The sequence below is a fragment of the Myxocyprinus asiaticus genome, chromosome 42 (assembly GCF_019703515.2).
Source record: "Myxocyprinus asiaticus isolate MX2 ecotype Aquarium Trade chromosome 42, UBuf_Myxa_2, whole genome shotgun sequence".
NCBI classification, from domain to species: Eukaryota; Metazoa; Chordata; class Actinopteri; order Cypriniformes; family Catostomidae; genus Myxocyprinus; species Myxocyprinus asiaticus.
Genome location: NC_059385.1, coordinates 38,389,879 through 38,410,338, shown reverse-complemented (window position 1 = coordinate 38,410,338; position 20,460 = coordinate 38,389,879). Strand labels below are relative to the sequence as shown.

Here is a 20,460-nt window from a genome sequence, read left to right as displayed (position 1 = left end):
TCAAATCTTAGCAGTGCTTATCTGACAGTGACTGTGCTATCTGGCCCCTCCTCAGGATAGGAGGTCCTGACACCTCCTATTGAAAGTGTGTTCAATTCTTAATTCTTGGGAAGTTGATTTCCTTACTACAGAGAGTGTAACCTCAGAGTGTTGATGACACAACATGATGAGCTCTGTGGTGCAATGGATAGCGCATTGGACTTCTAGATTGAAAAATGTGGCCATTCAAAGGTTGTGGGTTCAAGTCCCAACAGAGTCACTGTCTTAGTCAATTTGCTAAGCACACTTGGCCAACGAACAAATCTGTCTGACCGCCAAAACTCTTTTCTCAAACACATTCGTGTTCTCAATAGCATGGCCTACTAATTGATCTGATGACCTCCCATGGAGACTTTGCAGCAGAAGGTGCTGTGGCTTAGTTGGTTGAAGTGCCTGTCTAGTAAACAGGAGATCCTGGGTTCAAATCCCAGCAGTGCCTTTGTAGTGTGTTGCGGCCGCCTAGTCTCTAAGATGTAAACGGCACTTTGCAAGAGGGCAAATCGGGTTGAGGAATTTGCTGACCTCATAGAGACTCGGCGGTGGCACCACTGGAAAGAGCACCCTTGAAAATAGGGGGGTAGGGCTTGCTTTCGTGCCTCTATCACCTTGGTGGCAAAAGTTATGGCAATCCAGCATGAGCAGGGTGGTTTTCATCCCTATATCCTAACCCTAACCCTGTGCACAACCAGGCCTGGTCCCTTTATTGGACCCAGGCCTTGGATTTTACATTTTCCTATCCCACACACAACAATGCCCATAATGTGGGCTCTGTGGCACAATGGATAGCGCATTGGACTTCTAAATTTCAAAATGTGACCATTCAAAGGTTGTGGGTTCAAGTCCCAACAGAGTCACTGCCTTAGTCATTTTGCTAAGCTCACTTGGCCAACAAACAAGTCTATCTGACCACCAAAACTCTTTTCTCAAACAAACACTTTCATCCTCTCAATAGCATGGCCTATTCCTTGATCTGATGACCTCCCATGGAGACTTTGCAGCAGAAGGTACTGCGGCTCAGTTGGTTAAAGTGCTTGTTTAGTAAACAGGAGGTCATGGGTTCAAATCCCAGCAGTGCCTTTGTAGTGTGTTGTGGCCACCGAGTCTCTAAAATGTAAATGGCACTTTGCAGGAGGGCCAATTGGGTTGGGGCACTTGCTGACCTCATAGAGACTTGGTGGTGGCACCACTGGAAAGAGCACCCTTGAAAATGGGTGGGTAGGGCTTGCTTTCATGCCTCTATCACCTTCCTGGCAAAAGTTATGGCAATCTGGCATGAGCATGGTGGTTTTCATCCCTATATCCTAACCCTAACACCTAACCTCATCCCTATACCCTAACCCTGACCTCATAGAGACTCGGCGGTGGCACCACTGGAAAGAGCACCCTTGAAAATAGGGGGGTAGGGCTTGCTTTCGTGCCTCTATCACCTTCCTGGCCAAAGTTATGGCAATCTGGCATGAGCATGGTGGTTTTCATCCCTATATCCCTAACCCTAACTCATCCCTATATCCTAACCTAACCCTTACCTAACCCTAACAGCATGATGAGCTCTGTAGTGCATTGGTCTTCTAGATTGCAAAATGAGGCCATTCAAAGGCTGTGGGTTCAAGTCCCAACAGAGTCACTGCCTTAGTCATTTTGCTAAGCACACTTGGCCATCGAATAAGTCTATCTGACCACCAAAACTCTTTTCTCAAACAAACACTTTCATGCTCACAATAGCATGGCCTGTTCATTGATCTGATGACCTCCCATGGACACTTTGCAGCAGAAGGTGCTGTGGCTTAGTTGGTTAAAGTGCCTGCCTAGTAAACAGGAGTTCCTGGGTTCAAATCCCAGCAGTGCCTTTGTAGTGTGTTGCGGCCACCTAGTCTCTAAGATGTAAGAGGGCCAATCGGGTTAAGGCACTTGCTGACCTCATAGAGACTCGGTGGTGGCACCACTGGAAAGAGCACCCTTGAAAATGGGGGGGTAGGGCTTGCTTTCGTGCCTCTATCACCTTGCTGGCAAAAGTTATGGCAATCCGGCATGAGCGTGGTGGTTTTCATCCCTATATCCTAACCCTAACACGACTTGCATCACTCACTTCGGACTCAAACAGTGCATGTAACACCCCCCACCTCCATAGAACCACCCTAAACCACTTACCTGTCTTAGCCGACATGCATCACTCACTTCGGCCTAACACAGTGCATCTAACACCCCCCCACCTCCGGGGGACCTCCACCCTCAACGACTTACCTGTCCACACCGACAACCGTCGTTCACTCCGGCCTCATATACTTACTCTGACAGCCTCACATCCACCTCCGGGGGACCTCCTCACCCGGCTTCACTAGAGTTAGCCCGCCGCTACAGAGAACCAAACTACTGGTCAACCAAAACGAAAACTCAACACCTGGTCAACCAAAATGTACTGTACATATTGTACATAATGCTGTCGCAATGGCAAAGGCTTTGCGATAATGGAATAATTTTAATTTGTTATAATACGTTTGTGGTGACGCAGATTGCAGAAAATAGACTGACCATGTGATTATCACTTGATGTGTGTACATGCAGTGTGCATAGTCACTGATCCTTTGAGTGCTACTGGGCTCTGAGATTTTTACCATTCATTTTCTCTATTGTCATTTCAACATTAACAGACTTGGCAATTACATGAGAGAAGGCACATTTCAGTAACTTGTACCATATCTTCAACACACAGTACTGTCTGATGTTCACTGAGGTTTTTTTTTTTTTAAAGCTAAGTTGGAGAACATGTTGTGCCCCCACAACTACCACAGTCTGAGTTATGATTAAAATTTAGTTATGAGTGACTGTTAAGTGTGATCACTGATCTACTTTCAGTTAGTCAAGTTTTGTTTGAATTAAAAGCATATATTACCCAGTCACTCCTGAAATGTGAAATCTGAAGCCACTGTTTTTGTTTTTTTTAAGTTTAAAAGTTGATACATAAAATCGTACTTACGTTTATAGTCCTTATTTAGCAATGTGTTGGTAACTTACAGTTATAAACACCACGGTTAGCTCAAACTAAACATACCAGTTAGCCACTTAAAGCTGCTTTATGAGACAGGCCTCTTGTTTAATTACTTACAGGACTTTTACCCATTGCCTGTTTTATAACCTTATCTTTTGGATTTCCCCTGGATTTATATTACTCTTCTTTTTTAAATAAACTCAAGCAGAGAATCAGTCTGAATCATGACACTGTATATGTATCTGTATACATTAATGCTGTCTAACTACCTATATTTCTCACTGTCTAGATGTACTGTGTGTGTGTGTGTCCATGATCTCTCCACACATCTTTCACTTTCTCTTGTTTTGGATCGTGAAAAACCGGCTTTTGCTTTGACTATAGCTTTAAAGGAAAACACTGCCACAGCCTTTACAGAAAAACAGAAGTGGAAGGAATTTCAGGGCTTCTGCTCAATAAAACGAGAGCTCAGATGAAACAAATATATTCAAACATCTTTGCTTATTCAAGGTAAGTTGAATTAAATACTTGATCATAGAATACTGAATTATATAGATTTAAAATACTCGTAGTAATAATAATATAATAATACAAATTACACAACTTTAGGATGCTTTAAAAGTGTAATTTCTCAGTTCACATTGGTTCTAGACATTCAGTGTCAGTGAATATTGAAAGGTTGTGTATCACAATAGTTTTTGTTCTCTCTTTTTTAAATTATTTATCCTTTTCAGAGTAATCATAGCATATTAATGATATGCAGATTTCTTTATGACACTAGATGTAATCAATGTAATATAAAGCTCGCATTGTTTATCATCTCACTCAGAATATTATAGGTCTGTCCTTCCTTAATGCACACTGACAGATGAATCTTAAAACCAACTTTTTACGTCAGTCTTATTTTGAAACTTTTCATAAGTCTAATTATTGGCTTTTATATGATTTAATATTTCCAAATCTTTTGAGGTCATTTGTTGTTTCAAAATATTTTAACTACTGGCTGCTGGCAATGATGAAGACGAAGAATTGAAGAACCCAAGTGCAATTTTATTAACTAAAGTGAGAACCAATAACCCTAACTATAAACATGAATTAAACAAAACATAAACTTGACTTAACTATAAACTTGACATAACCATAACATTACTTGAAATGGCATGACAAACTATCCAACAAAGTTACATTCAACAATACTTGACCAAGGACAATGGAAAACATGAGGCAAGGACATGGACAAGGGTAACAAGACAAACAAGTTAACCAATGAATAGACAGAACTGATAACAAGATAATGAGACAATAATCCAATGAAAACAAGACACATGAACATGGAGGCAAATCAGTACATCACATGACAAGGGACACATGACATAAAACAGGAACTAAACTTTTCAAAATAAAAGACATGAAAAACATGAATCAACAAAATACACAACATATCCCCCCCACTAAGGGGCGGCTCCTGATGCCCCAACACAAACAAAACACATAAAACATGACATAAATTTCAAAGTTCAATAGGGAGCTGGGGGGTAGTCTTGAGGCATGGCTTGGCAGGGCGTGGAGCATGGGATCAGGGCGGAGCCCATGGGGGGTGGAGCCATGGAAGGCAGAGTCGTGAGATGCTCGAGGGGCGGAGCCCTGGAGAACTGAATACCTGGAGAGTAGCCGAAGATTTGAAGGGCCAGGGTGGAGCCGATGGCAGGGAGGACCAAGGCAGCGCTGGAGGCTCGGAAGAGCAATGCGGAGCTGGGGGATCAGAAGACTGAGGCGGAGCCTGTGGGACTGAGGACCAAGGCAGAGCCGTAGGGAAGGAGGTCCCCGGTGAAGCTGATGGATCGGAGGGACGAGGCACAGCCAGAGGATCGTAGAGCCAAGGCGGAGCCAGGTGACCAACAGACCAAGGAGGAGCCGGAGGGACGAGGGACCCCAGCAAAGCTGACAGGCTGAAGGACCACAGTGGAGCCGAGGGAACGCAGAGCCAAGGTGATGTTGCGGGACCGACAGGCCAAGGCAGAGTCCAGGGCTCAGAGGGTCCAGGCAGGGTCAGAGGGTTGAAAGTTCCCCTTGCCTGCTCAGGAGAACTAAGGGTGGGTAACAGGGCGTGAACCATCTCCATGTCTAATAGCTCAGATGTGGCTATGTCAAGGCGTGGAGCAGGCTCAGGCATGGCTGTGACGTGGCATGGAGCAGGCTCAGGCCTGGCTGTGACATGGCATGGAGCAGGCTGAGGCATTGCTGTGACATGGAGCAGGCTGAGGATTCGGGGCAAAAGATAGCGCTAGCTTAGAGACCATGACGATGAACTCTGGCTTGGCAACCATGACGAGGAACTCTGGTTTTGGTGGCCATGACGTGGAACTCTGGCTTGGCGGCCATGACGTGGAACTCTGGCTTGGCATCCGCCTCCCCTACAGTGAACGTAGAACCAATAATCTGCAGGGCAAGGTCGATATACTGAGCCAGGCCGTAAGACCGCCAGGCATCAGGGAGGAAACTGGCTCACTCAGACCTGCCCGGAAAATGTCCTTGAGGGCTACCTCATTAAAGTCCAACTGGCAGGCCAGAGTGCAGAAGTCCTCTACATAATGCTCCAGGGGATGATTCCCCTGACGTAGGCAAAGAAGCCGAACTGCTGGGTTCATTATGGGCGGTCAGGTATTCTGTAACGATTGGCTGCTGGCAAAGATGAAGACAAAGAATTGAAGAACCCAAGTGCAATTTTATTAACTAAAGTGAGAACCAATAACCCTAACTATAAACATGAATTAAACAAAACATAAACTTGACTTAACTATAAACTTGACTTGTCTTAACTATAAACTTGACTTGACATGGCATGGCATGGCATGGCATGGCATGGCATGGCATAAACTATCCAACAAAGTTACAGTCAACAATATTTGACCAAGGACAATGGAAAACCTGAGGCTTAAATACATGGACATGGGTAACAAGACAAACAAGTTAACCAATGAAAAGACAGAACTGATAACAAGATAATGAGACAATAATCCAATGAAACAAGACACATGAACATGGAGGGAAAACAGTACATCACATGACAAGGGACACATGACATAAAACAGGAACTAAACTTTTCAAAATAAAAGACATGAAAAACATGAATCAACAAAATACACATGACAGTATTAGCCAACTACTCAGTGCAAAATTCCCTTTTGTGTGTTTTTGTCATCATAAGTGTACTCTTTTGTATCTTGTTAAGTGTTTTCTGACAGCCAGGCACTTTAGATTAGATCAGTCCTGAAAAATGTGAACAAACTAGTTCTTCCACAAGCTGCCTTATTGAGAATTTATTCATGCTGTAATTTAAGTGGTTTACTCTTAAACATTTCTTTGTATTTCAGTTCACCGATAATTGTTGACCAGTTTAGATGTCAAGTTTATCATATCAGCTTTCATTTGAGCACTCTTCACCATGTGAAGAGTGAAATTTTTTAGATCTGTTTCTTCTCATCCTGCAGAAATAAATCAGCGACAGATGATGACGTCTGTTCCAGAGCTAATCGTGAACTCACTGAATGAGCTTAAAGAAGAAGAACTGAAGACATTTAAGTGGCATTTAAAGAATGATGGACCCCATTCAACTTCTGAACTGGAGAATGCAGATGTATTAGATACAGTGGATAAGATAGTGGCATGTTATGGACAAGAAGAATCTGTGAAGATTACAGTGAACATCCTGAGGAAGATGAACCACAACCATCTGGCTGAACAGTTAGAGAACAAACTCAAGGAAGGTAATAAAGTAAGAATATTACTAATGTTAATGTTGAAATGTAATCTCTGTAATAAATGTGAAAACATCATTCTGTCTTAGTTTCAGTGCCAAATGCTTCAGTTCAGATGAGCAGCCCTGTTAACACTGGAGTCAGTGTTGATGTGAATGCTGAAAATGGTGCGACTGTAAATGCTCCTGTGATAGTTGCAAGCACTTTCCAAGCCCCAGTAACCTTCAATTATGGCAACTATGGTGACTAACATCACTGTAATACTAACATCTCAGTACACATAGTCAACATTAATTTAAACATCTTAATAAATGCAAAATACTCAATGACTGTCAAACTGAAACCTATCAAAGTTAAAATTACATAATGATATTTAATAATACATATTAGTGTAACAGAACTGTGTCTCCAAATATTTATCTATATTTCCTCTAATTTTTCTCATTCTTTTCTCTCCTTACAGAAAATCACACAGAAAAACAAGGTGAATAAGCTTATTCTTTCTCTTACAGTGAGCTCAGAAAGGATTTGCATATTCTGTATGATTACATAATTTTAACATTATTTTGAACTATCTTAACTTATTCTGACTCTGACAGGGACAGTTTGAGGGTCATTTATTTAAAGTAAAACTTTAAATATTACTGGAACTAAAACTAAAAGCTCCCGCTAACTTTTGTCTTACCCTAAGATATGCACAAAGATCAGAAGTCACTTCTTTTAGTACTATGTTCTTTAAAAAAATTATTAAAACCCACAGTCTTTTTGTCCTTTTCAGCTTTCTGGAGTTCCAAGAACATTGTGTATAAATATCACAGATTTGTTGGGCCGTTTTTTATTTTAATTTAATTTTATTTATTTTTTTTTAACGTTAGTTTAGAAGTCAGCAGGCTTTGAATGACATTTCTTGAGTTGCCAGACTTTACAAGGTTTATGGCATTGTGTCTTAATAAAAGAGTAAAAAATGCTAATGTCCTGGCTGTTTGCAAATTCCTCAAGAACATCTGCATATTGCCCTTTGTTTTAGAATTCTTTTTAAATATCCAGTACTTAATACTTCTGTAAGGACAAAGGCATCACAGTTTTCTATATCTCACAAAGATGATCAGACATATTTTGTCTGTTCACAAAGCCACAATCAATAATCATGAGTGTTCTTTTTGCATGCATGGTATTTGGTATTACAGATACTGTAAATATTGGTAACATTAGATTTAAATATTACTAAAACTTAAAAAATGGTTTTGACTTAAAAAGAAAGTACTGGCTAAAATTATGACAAGATGACATACATATTCAGGGTTTAAACCCCGGTAGCCCACCCCCAGCATCGCCCATGGACTCTGAAAGGATTTGGGATGTAAATTCTTCTCAGTTTAGGACTGTGTTCCTTTCAGCACTATAACAAATGTCTGTACTATTTAACATTGTGTATAATGTAAACATAATATTGACAAGAAAGCCATGCCAATGTGAACATTTTCAAATTTGTGGTTATTACTTTTTGTTTTATCACTCAATTTGTTTCTATTTTAATCTCACAATGTTTTAACAGATGGCATAGGACTGCAAGATTTCTTGACAATGCACAAAAACAACATAAAGGAAAAAGCAGAACCTATTTTTGAGGGGAAAAGGGGAAATGGAGCAAATCTGGATGATGTTTTCACAGAGCTCTTTATCACAGAGGGCGATATCAAAGATGTCAATCATGAACATGAGATTCTGAAGATTGATGATGCTTTCAAGACCCAGAAATTACAGGACAAACCAATCAACTGCAATGATATATTCAATTTATTGAGACAAAACAGCAAGAAAAACATTGTTCTGACCAAGGGCATCGCTGGCATTGGAAAAACTGTCTCTGTGCACAAGTTCATTCTGGACTGGGCTGAAGGAAAAGCCAATCAGGATATAGACTGCATGTTCCTGCTTCCATTCCGAGATGTAAATTCAATTAAAGATAAAGAGATCAGTCTCCATGAGCTTCTGAAGAAATTTTACCCTGAACTGAAGGAAATGGAAAAAACAAAATTATATACAGACTATAAGCTTGTATTTGTCTTTGATGGACTTGATGAGAGTCGACTGCCTTTAAATTTTGAAAGTGGAATGCTGACGAGTGTTGAGGAAAGATCATCTGTAGATGAACTGTTCACAAATCTGGTCAAAGGAAATCTGCTTCCATCATCTCTTGTTTGGGTGACATCAAGACCCACAGCAGCCAATCAAATCGCTCCTGAGTATGTTGGTTTGTTCACAGAGGTGCGTGGATTCACGGACAAACAGAAGGCGGACTACTTCAGAAAAAGAATCAAAGATAAGACTCAGGCCTCCAAAATCATCTCACACATTAAGTCTTCTCGTAGTCTCTACATCATGTGTCATATTCCTGTGTTCTGTTGGATCACAGCCACAGTTCTTCAGAATATTCTCATTGAAAACGACACAGAGGACATTGAAACAACACTCACTGAAATGTACATTCACTTTCTGATTGTACATTTGAACATAAAGAGCCAGAAATACGATGCAAAATTTGAACGTGAGCGTACAAAGCTCTTGGAGTCCAATAAAACAATGATTGTGAAGTTGGCCAAGCTTGCGTTTGAACAACTGAAGAAAGGAAACATTGTGTTCTATGAGGAAGACCTGAATGAATGTGGTATTGATGTGATTGAAGACTCTGAGTTCATAGGAATGATCGCTGAGATCTTTAAGAAGGAAGATGGACTTCATGAGATGAAGGTCTTCAGCTTTGTCCATTTGAGTGTTCAAGAGTTCCTTGCTGCACTGTATGTGTTCCTCTGCTACCTGAACAAGAACATGGAGGAGCTTCAGTTTTTCATTGAGAAGCCACACAAACACATCACATTGCATGACTTAATACTTAAGGCCTTTGTTAAAGCCACAAAGAGCCAGAGAGGACATCTGGATCTGTTTCTGCGGTTTCTTGTGGGCATTTCACTGGTGTCCAGTCAGAAACTGCTCAAAGGCCTGAACACACACACTGAAGACACTACACAGAGCATCACAACAATAACTAAACACATTAAACAAATACAAATATGTGAAATGCCAGTTGAAGCTTCAATCAACTACTTTTACTGCTTACTTGAGCTCAAGGATCAATCGTTATTGAAGGAAATTCAAGGATCCTTAAGTTCAGATACACATTCAGAAGTAGAGCTCTCACCTTCAATGTGTTCAGTGCTGGTCTATGAACTGCTGATGTCAGAGAAGGTGCTGGATGAGTTCAACATGAAGGCGATCAAGACATTACCAAATGGCTACAAGAGATTAGTGCCAGCTGTGAGAGGCTGCAGAAAAGCTATGTGAGTAACTCTGTTGACAGCTGTTCAATAATCTATATAAATTAGGGTGGCAGTGGTAGCTCAGCGGTTAAGGCTCTGGGTTACTAATCAGAAGATTGGGGGTTCAGGCCCCAGCACCACCAAGATGCCACTGTTGGGCCCTTGAGCAAGGCCCTTGACCCTATCTGCTCCAGGGGCGCCATATCATGGCTGACCCTGCACTCTGACCCCAGCCTAGCTGGGATATGTGAAAAAGAAGAATTTCACTGTATATGTGCAAATGTATAATGTGTGATAAATAAAGAAAATTATTAAATTCAAGCCAAAATGCATTGTGAAATACAGTATTTCGCTTGTCATGATTTTGGATGTTGACAAAGCACAAACTTAATATCAGAAATCAACCAATGCTAAAAACAAATCTTTCAGCGCAGCGCCACCTTCTGGTCAAGAAAAATAAAAATGGCTTTTTTGCCTTTTAACTTCTGAATAATTTGGCTTTAAACCATAAAGTGCATCTCTTCACATTCCTTGGGTCATGCCAAGTACAATGATACCAATTTTACCAAACTTTGTGTCTGCCATTTTGAATTTCAAACCTTGAAAAACCTTTTTCAAACTCCTCTTACAGCGTTCATCAGATCTTTACAAAATGTATAGAATAAATATCCTAAAATATTTTCTGTTTTGACAGATTTGACAGCTGTGGCCTCAGTTCTCAGTGTTGTGAAATTGTGGCTTCAGCTCTACAATCAAAGTCCCCCCTGAAAGAGCTGGACCTGAGTAACAATGACCTGCAGGATTCAGGAGTGAAGCTGCTCTCTGATGCACTGAAGAGTCCTCACTGTACACTGGAGATACTGAGGTTAGGGTTTCAGATGTGTTCATAGGCGTTTTGCAAGTTCAGATGTAATTATTAAAAATGATTAATATTAGTCCCACTGTTTATTTTTAAAAAGTTTGTAATTACTTTGAATTTTTCTTGTTCTGTTCAGATTGGCAGGTTGTAGAGTCACTGCTCGGTGTTGTGAAAGTTTGGCTTTAGCTCTGCAATCAAAGTCCCTCCTGAGAGAGCTGGACATGAGTAACAATGACCTGCAGGATTCAGGAGTGAAACTGCTGTCTGATGCACTGACGAGTACAAATTGTACAATGGAGATACTGAGGTTTGGGCTTCAAACAGTGCCAGTCAAATTTTGGTTATAATTAGACTGCTATGGGAAGTCTCTCTGTGATTGTAGTTATTCTAGTTTTTAGTCTTTAAATTCAAAACACCTTTTAGAAAGTACATTTTGAATAAATAAATTTTAGGGCAGCAGGTAACAATGACATGCTATTTTTACAGTAAAATTTTGTTATTCGATAGCAATCTCAATCAGATTGTACTAAGATATTATGTGATTTTTTATTTTTTTATCATTGTAGGAAATTAGTGACTTTGTGGCAGGGTATATTTACAACTGCCAGCATTCATCACCAATAATATGTCCACATTTTTATGTAAATAATTTGGGAATCTTGGCTGTGTTCAACCACCATTATATGAAGGATAAATGACAAATGATCAGATTAGAAATCTAAATTCTCCAACATTGAATATGTAATACAACAGGCACGTTGTATCTGCTCACAATTTATATGTAAGGAAATTTCGCTTAAGAAGGGAATATTGAAAGAATGAAGGTGTACATCTGATCACTCGGCCCTGTTGAGTTGATATGATGCATCTGTCAACTCTTTAGAGTAATACTATTCTCATGGCCATTGAAAATAATATCACAAATATGTTGAAATATTGTTCAAGGACAGCACAGATCTTAAGAATAAATTGACGAGATTATTTATCAAGATATACCACAGTCAAATCCTCTTTTAATACAAACAAGACTATTTCTAATTTACAACATCAAACTAACTAACACACACACAAACAAACAATACTCCACAACTTTATGGAGTCTATAGGCATGCCCTGAACCATCGATACTTCATTTAATATACCTCGATTTGCAATCGGGTTACCTGAAGTATTTGATTAAAACACCAGTACTTTCTAGCAAAAGTCTGGAGGTGTACTTGTGTTTCTTTGCGTTGTTTGGTTGGATCCATAAAAAGTTCTAGTTGTTCTTGTCAATGTTATGATTCCGGATAGTTCGGTGCTGGAATGATCAGGTGGGGCTTTGAAGCGAGGCCTCCCGCAAGGAAGACTTGAGAAGAGAAAAGAGCTCCTCGGAACTTTACGTTCCGAGCTTTCCTGAACTCTACATTGTGCGGAACCTGGGCAGAGGGGCACCGAAGCGATGCCAGCTAAAGAAGGGCTCAGAGAAGAGCCAGATCCAAGAGCGAAAAGAGAGCAGAAGAGCAAAGAGAGGAGAGAGTTCATTCTATGCGGGGAGGTTTTGTTGAGTTGAGGTTGGCCGCACCCCAAAGGTGTCTTGAGCCAATCAGAAGTGTCTTTTGCTGGGTCACATGGACATTTCTGTCCTCCCTTCAAGATAAATTAATTTATGGCCCATTGTGTGTGAAGATTTCTGTTCCTGCTCAAAATAGGGCAATGTTTAATCATGAACTTTTATATAATGAAATTGCTAAGGAATATTAGCAAATAACCTTCATTAGCATTCGAGACATGCAAAATGAAACTCAGCGATTGTAAATATGACATACTTTCATGAATATTCAACGTGCTAGTTACAAAACATGAAAATACCTGATTAAAAATCATTGTTGGGCCTCACGTACACAAATAGGAGACAAAGGCAGGCCTACATACAGTCATAAAGCCTAACTGCGGCCTATACGAACACTCAAAGCCTGATAACAACAACCGCAGCAAAATCAAACAAAGGGAGTCCAAAATGTCTTGGTTACTGATGTAACCTCTGTTCCCTAATGGAGGGAACGAGACATTGTGTCAGTATAGTGACACTAGGGGTTCGCTCTTGAGAGCCCCAATCACCTTTGCTTTATTCAGAAAATTCCAATGAAAATTGGTGAGTGGAATTTGCATGCCACTCTCCACCCTGGACATATGGGTATAAAAGGAGATGGCTTGCACTACTCATTCAGAGTTGTGCTGAGGAGCCGAGAGAGAGTCCCGACCATGTCAGCGGTCGGTTCAGCGCCGCGGCAGGAGGGACACAACGTCTCGATCCCTCCATCAGGGAACAGAGGTTACATCAGTAACCAAGACATTCCCTGTCTGTCACTCACTCGACGATGTGTCAATGTAGTGACACCAGGGGTTCCTATACGAAATGCTGCAGGCACTGAACCGTGTCACAAGGTACGTTGGAGTGGACACAGGCAGGCTGCTGTGTGCCTTGCAGTGAGCGCTTGACCACGTCATGACCTTCCAGCGAGTTAGGTAAGGCGTCTCCCTGGTCCTGATAAGAGTTGTAGATACATGTGGGCTCAGGTTGACACACCAAGGCCACTTGGTCCAGAAAACAGTTCGCCAGCTCCAGATGGATAAGTCGCCATCATCCAGGAGTCCAGAGGACCCCTACCAATGGTCATGCCTCCTCCAGAGCCTGATCCTTGCTCTGATCTCTATGCCACTTGCGAGCCCACAGCTGCTACATGTTGATAGTCAAAATTCATTTCATGACCACGAGTCTTTCCTTTGTTCACTGAAGAACATAAACTTAACCCTGTACAGCCCCCACATAGTAGAAGGCGTGTGCATCAATGGTATAGCGGCACCAGAAGCACTTGTAGCGCTCTGGTCAGAAAAGACTGCCATGAACCAGGACCTATAAGATGACTTGTGCCGACACAGTCCTCCTCCGTTCTTCACACTATGAAGTCACTCCTTTCTCAGTGTCACCACAAAGTCTCCTCAAAGTGATTTGGGTATGCGCCCTCTCCATACGGATTGGGAAAAGGCAGGTCATGCATTGCGTGAGTGTAGTCCCTCAACTTCAACCCCCGTTCTTCGAGTGGGCGGACCTTCTGGTCAGACTAGGTGCTCAGTTGGACACAGTCAACCAGGTTATGTGGTCTCAAGCCCAGGCCGAGAGGCATTCTCTGACCATTGAGGTAGAACATAAGATATCCAGCCAGACCATTCTCCAGGTGTACCAGGTTGCTAGTGAGGTAGATATGACTATCCTCGCATGAACAGCAGGTGTTCCCATCCACCTGGTGATCTCTAAAGGACAGAAGATACCTGGCCCACAGGTGTTCTTCCAACCCTTGCCCCGCTTCTGGGAGCTCAATCTGACCGTCTGCGGTTGATCCACTGCTCAACCTACTTGTTGGTTTAGAAACTGATGCACGTCCCAATTCAGGTGACGGCACGGCGACCGCTAGGGATGTTGGTCAATACATTCGTTTCATGATTTCGAACTGACGCTGCCAGTGATAGGAGAATTAACTCCATCACTAGCCATGGATGACAACCTGGATGGTGGCCTGTCCACTTTTTTGACCAAAATGATCACAGTGGCCTAACACAAGGCGCTTCAAGGCAAACCAATCTGCAGCGCTACCCTGGGCACCAGAGGTGACATGGTCATATACTCTCTTGTGACTCAACCTGGAGACACAACCCCTGATGATGACAAAACCTGTTCCTCACCAGAGGAACCCTATGTTGGCTTTGAGGCCGAGGTCAATGAGCAGCTTGCCAGAGCAGATGCTTTAATGACAAAGGATCAGAGAAACGTGCTTCGGAAACTCTTTCATGATTTCCAGCCAATCTTATATCAAAAAGAGATTCCCATAACTGTGGTGTCACCGTTCACATTCCCACTGATCCAAATATGCTACCCATATTTTTACAGCAGTAAAAAAATCCCCCTGCTGCCTAGGAGTCAATCCAAGGAATCCTCGACAAGCTTTTGCAAAAGCAAGTCATTTGGGAATGCAACTCAACTTACAACTCACCTGTCTGGCCAGTGTTAAAGCCGAACAGCAAGTGGCATCTCACCACTGACTATTGCCCTCTGAATAGGCAGGTACCACTTTACTGCTGGCCCATGATCCATTTGGACCAAGAACTGGCCAAGTTCAAAGGGGCCCACTTCTTCTCTACTGTGGACATGGCCAATGGCTTCTGGACAATGAGAGTCAACCCAGCTGACCAGTACAAGCTGGCTTTCTCTTTTGGTATCCGCCATTACACCTGGAACCATTGTCCATTTGAGTTCAATATCTTCCTCCATAAGGCCATGAGTGACACTGCTACCCATGGTAACCTCATCTATGTGGACGACATCCTCATGATGAACAAGACCTTTGAGGAACATTTGACCGAGTACTTAACCAACTCTCCACTGCTGGAGCCAAGCTTGCACTAGCCTAGAGCCAGTGATACTGCACTAAGGTTGAGTATGTGGGTCTAACAGTGAGTGCAAATGACATCGAACCCCAAGCTGGGAGAGTTCGAGCCATCCATGACATCAAAGCTCCAACAGGTTTGTCAGAACTCAGTAGCTTCCTAGGTGTCTGCAACTACTCCCGACAGTTCATCGAGGACTATGCGGAGATAGCCAGACCCCTCAAGGAACTAGTCCGTAAAGACAAAACATTTGAGTGGGGAGAGCCCCAGGAACAGTCTTTCCGCCAGATAAAAGACAAGCTCAGCTCTGCGCCCTGTCTGGCCTACCCAGACAAGGATAAAGAGTTCCACCTCGATGCAAGCTTCTCGTCCCACTGTCTCAGTGCCGCCCTGACACAGAAACAAGACACAGACAAACGTGTCATTGCCTACGCGAGCCGACCTCTTAGTGTTGTTGAGATTAAGTTCTCTGACTGCAAGAAGGCCCTCCTGACCACCGTATGGGCTGTGGAACACTTCTGTAGCTACGTTGGGGGTCAGAAGACAGTCATTGAGACTTGTCACCAACCTGTCACCTTCCTGAACAGCCAACAGAATGTGAGAAACAAGGAAGTCAAGCAATCGGAACTCTTCCTGGCTTGCGACCAACTAGTGACCAACTTGGGAATGACAGTGTTCTGGAAAAAGGTCAAAAGTCATTCCCAATCTCCGGTCCTAGCCAAGCTAGGTGAAGAACAGGGCACAGCCTGGGAGTTCCGAGACAAGTGGCTTCCAATTACCCAAAAATGTGCAGTAAACGCAATCAACCATCAGCAGGCAAAAGAAAGGCGAGAAGACCCACAGACCTGTCAACAGACTCTGCACCTGCGATGGAGACCTGGCCATACAGATCTGATCACCATGCAGGAGTAAGACCCGGCCATCCAAACCGTCCGACAGCAGGTAGCAAACCCTGCAACACAAGGGGCCTCTCAAACCCTACCGTGTGAGTCGGAGGAGCTACATGCTCTCCTGCATGACCTGCCATGTCTTAAACTGGAGAAAGGTTTGTTGGTCTATACCCAAACTGATGCTAGCCCACGCTCACGACTCCCCTGTTGGAGGCCACTGGGGTTACATGGCCACCCTCAAGACCCGTCGTTTATTGGCCATCGATGGCCCATGACACCCAGTCCTATGTCAAAGGATGCCTGGTCTGTAGCCAGTTCCAGGCATCCAGACCGCTGGATCGGGCCCCACTCCAGAACCGAGGGATCACGTTCCCGTGGTCCCACCTCCAGGCAGATTGGATCTCATGAGGTAACAAGTACCTCCTCATGGTTACCTGCGCTTACACCAAGTAGTTGGAATGCCTCCCTGCCCCTAACAACACAGCCACAACAACTGCAGTCCTGCTGCTGAACCATGTGTTCAGCCGCTGGAGGCTACCCCTCTCCGTTGATTCAGATCAAGGCACCCATTTCACCTCATGACTATCATGTAAGAAATCATGGGCGTTGAAGTCAACTTCCAATCCCGTATCATCCCCAGTCATCTGGACAGGTCGAATATGCCAACTGCACCATTATCAACATGCTTAATATATGTTAACAGCAATGGCAGAGATTGGGATGTAAAACTCCCCCTGGTGCTGATGGCCATTAGGACTACTCCGCACTGCTCCACAGGGGTCACACCGTTTGAAATAATGACTGGAAGAGAAATGACCCTTCCACTACAACTTCTGTACTGCCCTGAAGACATCAGTGTTGCAACTGGCTATATGGTGCACCAATACATGACGGACCTGTGTGACCATTGTCAGGCCACAAGAACATGGAAGCCAGCGTCAAGGGATCCAAAGCCTACTATGACAGGAAAGCGTCTCACCGCGAGTACAAAGTACGTGACAAGGTACTTTATTTCAGGTTCATCAAACTGGCAGGAATCTCTAAAATGTTCCTACCAAGTTGGTCAGGCCCCTTCAAGATAGTGGGAAAGCTCTCACCAGTAGCCTACCAAATCAGGGTCTCAAAGCCAAGCCAAAAACCGGCATACAAATGGGTCCATTTGAATCAGATTAAGCTCTTCAAGCTGTTTTCACTCCAAAGGAGTGAAGATGCACCACATAGCACCATAAGGATAGCTGCAAGCCTCAACACATCCCATCGGCACTAATTCCTAGCACCACTCTGAGTGGTGGAAGTATTCCAGCTTACCTGGTCTCCCTAGACCTTGTTGAACAAATCCTTAGATCTGCTACTAAATCCATTGTGCAACCTTCCCAGATACACCTGGCATCAAATCAAATCAATCAAATCAAATCACTTTATTGTCACACAGCCATATACACAAGTGCAATGGTGTGTGAAATTCTTGGGTGCAGTTCCGATCAACATAGCAGTCGTGACAGTGATGAGACAGTACCAATTTACAATAACATCAAATTAACACAGCACAATTTAAACATTTGATATACACATAATTACACTCAACAATACACAAATAATAATGTAGGTGCTACTGGTTGTTTAAATCAGTTTTACTATCAGAAATAATCAATAATTAATTTTTATTAATTATGGAATAATTAACAATTAAATAACTAAATAGAATTTAACTCATTAAACCATTCTACAGAAATGATCAATAATTAATTGTTATTAATTATGGAATAATCAAATAACAATTAATAACTAAATAGTAATTAAATAGAATTTAATTCATTAAACTCTATTCTCGGGGCACCACTCTTTGAAAAGAGAAAAAATGATAGCAAGTTACTGATTGAGTCTCATAAAACAAAATCTACCCTGTAGGTTGAGAATCTTAATTGTTAATCAAAATAATCAACAAAGGGGAAAAACTAGTTAAATTATTGGTATACAAATCTAATAGTAATCTAGTTACAGTTAGTTTCTAACACCAATAACTTAATAGTACTCTGAGGTAACTTGGGAGTTCTTCACGTGGCAGAGGTTGGCTTCAACACAACATTCAAACAAAAACAAACAGGAGTACTTATTATAATATAACAAGATTTATTATAATCAAGCAGTAGTGAACACAGCCAATACTATCCGAATATAATCCAAAAATAAAATCAAGGATATCCTAAGCTAACAGTGGAGCTATATGCTAGTGTGTGTGTGTGTCCAGGTGTGGTAACAAAGGAATCAAAATGGAGGATCAGGTTCAAAATGGAGGGTTAAATCCAAAATGGAGCTAATACCACGTGCGGGTGGAAATGAGCGGACACACAAAGGAACTGACGGAACAGGCGGGAGAATTTGGTTTGCCAGCTAGTGAACACAGCCAATACTATCTGAATATAATCCAAAAATAAAATCAAGGATATCCTAAGCTAACAGTGGAGCTATATGCTAGTGTGTGTGTGTGTGTTTGTGTGTGTCCAGGTGTGGTAACAAAGGAATCAAAATGGAGGATCATGTTCAGAATGGAGGGTTAAGTCCAAAATGGAGCTGATCCCACATGAGGATGGGAATGAGCGGACACACAAAGGAACTGACGAAACAGGCGGGAGAATTTGGTTTACCAGCCTGAGTCGAACACAAACCGAGGCGCCGCTCACTCAATGAATATCAGAGAGAGAATAAGAATGAGAGCGAGCGGGAGTGAGGAAAGATGCATGCAGTTTAGTTAAGGGTAACCGCTCGTAACAGCGGGACTGTATTACTAGTTCAAATCACTCAACAAAACAAACGTAACCCCAAAAGAAACTAAAACAAATATCCCAACTCGAAACAGCGAGCAGAGTTTAACATACAAATATATATACTCAAAACATCAGCATTTAGAATCAAAAATACGATTTAGATTCACAAGAAAAATCAGTTTCTAAACTAAATCTGCCCAGATATCAAGCCTTACTTGGGAAATCCTGTGTGATTTCAGTAGGTTTATCCGTTGGAATTCCTGTTGCATTGAGCGGTCAGGAGAAATGGTCTGGATGGTTCCTTGTCTTACGCTCGTCAGCGAAAAGACGCGTCTCTGCTTTATTCTTCGGATCCAGCGATGGAGAAGAATGCAGAAAGTAGTCAACATTGAATGAAAAAGAGGGAGAAGGGAAACTGGTCGCCTTTCCGTTTTTCAAAATAAATTCACTGTTGCTTTACAGTGAAACTGAACTGGTTGATATAGGTATACTATAAGACTTGAACAAAGCTAAGTTAATCTTACTCTACCGTGGCCAAATGGCGAGGTTAGAAAAACATGGTTTCTTTGTTCTCAGTCCGAACGGAGGGAAAACTCCTTCAGTACGTGCACAGTACAGATGTCCCTTTACAGCCAGGCAGAGTTTAGCACAGAGAGAGCGAAATTCATCTGTCCGCAGGTTTTGTTGACGAGATGACGTCATCGGTCGTAGGCCGCTCGACCAATGGTGTTTAAGACTGGGTCCATGGGTGGGACTTCGCATCCAGTTGTGAATTTGTGAAGGATCCTGGGAAACTGAGTTCAATGTCTCTCCTTTTGATCATAGAACAAAGGGCCATGCGGTGTCTGCTGCCATTTTAAGTGGGCCAAGGCCCTACAATAACATACACTGTACAGTATACAATACGCACTCTATATAGCCTTGGCAGTGCAATTCCAATCTATGTAAATCCCCAGAACCTTGAAATAGGATTTATCCTCAATCTACCCATCATAGAAAGGCAGAATATATACCGACAACAGTCAGTATTGAATGTTGGTTTTCAGAGAAGTAACACACCCATTCACCCCATTCACACAGGATGCCTGGCTACAGACCAGGCATCCTTTGACATAGGACCGAGCACCCCTTGATCTACCTTATCCCTAACCTAAGCATGTGTACCAAGACAAAGGACATTTACTGGGTTTGTCCAAGCAACCCCTTTGTTAGAGAGGTGACTAAGTACCTCTGTGGCCTAAGAACCAAATCCCCTGAACAAAAGTGTTATGGTAGCATGTCTGTCAAAGTTGAAGTAACAGAGACAAAGGTAGAGCAAGCAAGCAATCTCTGGGTCGTTAACACACCAGCCATCGAAGTTCTAATGTCATATGACCACTATGATACAGCAACTAAACTAACGCTACCAAACCAGATGGTGT

At 42.4% G+C, this 20,460-nt stretch overlaps 1 protein-coding gene across 3 annotated transcripts in view; it reads left to right on the top strand.

The window, feature by feature from the left end:
- Positions 1 to 3,457: 3,457 nt before the first annotated feature.
- The window catches only part of LOC127432441 (NACHT, LRR and PYD domains-containing protein 12-like), a 29,061-nt gene continuing 12,058 nt past the window's right edge, over positions 3,458 to 20,460 (top strand). For 2 of the 3 annotated variants that reach the window (XM_051683520.1, XM_051683522.1), the window contains exons 1-7: positions 3,458 to 3,535; positions 6,517 to 6,792; positions 6,873 to 7,025; positions 7,247 to 7,267; positions 8,339 to 10,121; positions 10,795 to 10,965; positions 11,096 to 11,266. In XM_051683520.1, coding sequence (XP_051539480.1) covers positions 6,534 to 6,792; positions 6,873 to 7,025; positions 7,247 to 7,267; positions 8,339 to 10,121; positions 10,795 to 10,965; positions 11,096 to 11,266 — 2,558 coding nt within the window. In that variant the 5' untranslated portion in view covers positions 3,458 to 3,535; positions 6,517 to 6,533. The remainder of the gene's footprint in view (positions 3,536 to 6,516; positions 6,793 to 6,872; positions 7,026 to 7,246; positions 7,268 to 8,338; positions 10,122 to 10,794; positions 10,966 to 11,095; positions 11,267 to 20,460) is intronic. The other variant, XM_051683521.1, reaches the window with a different exon arrangement.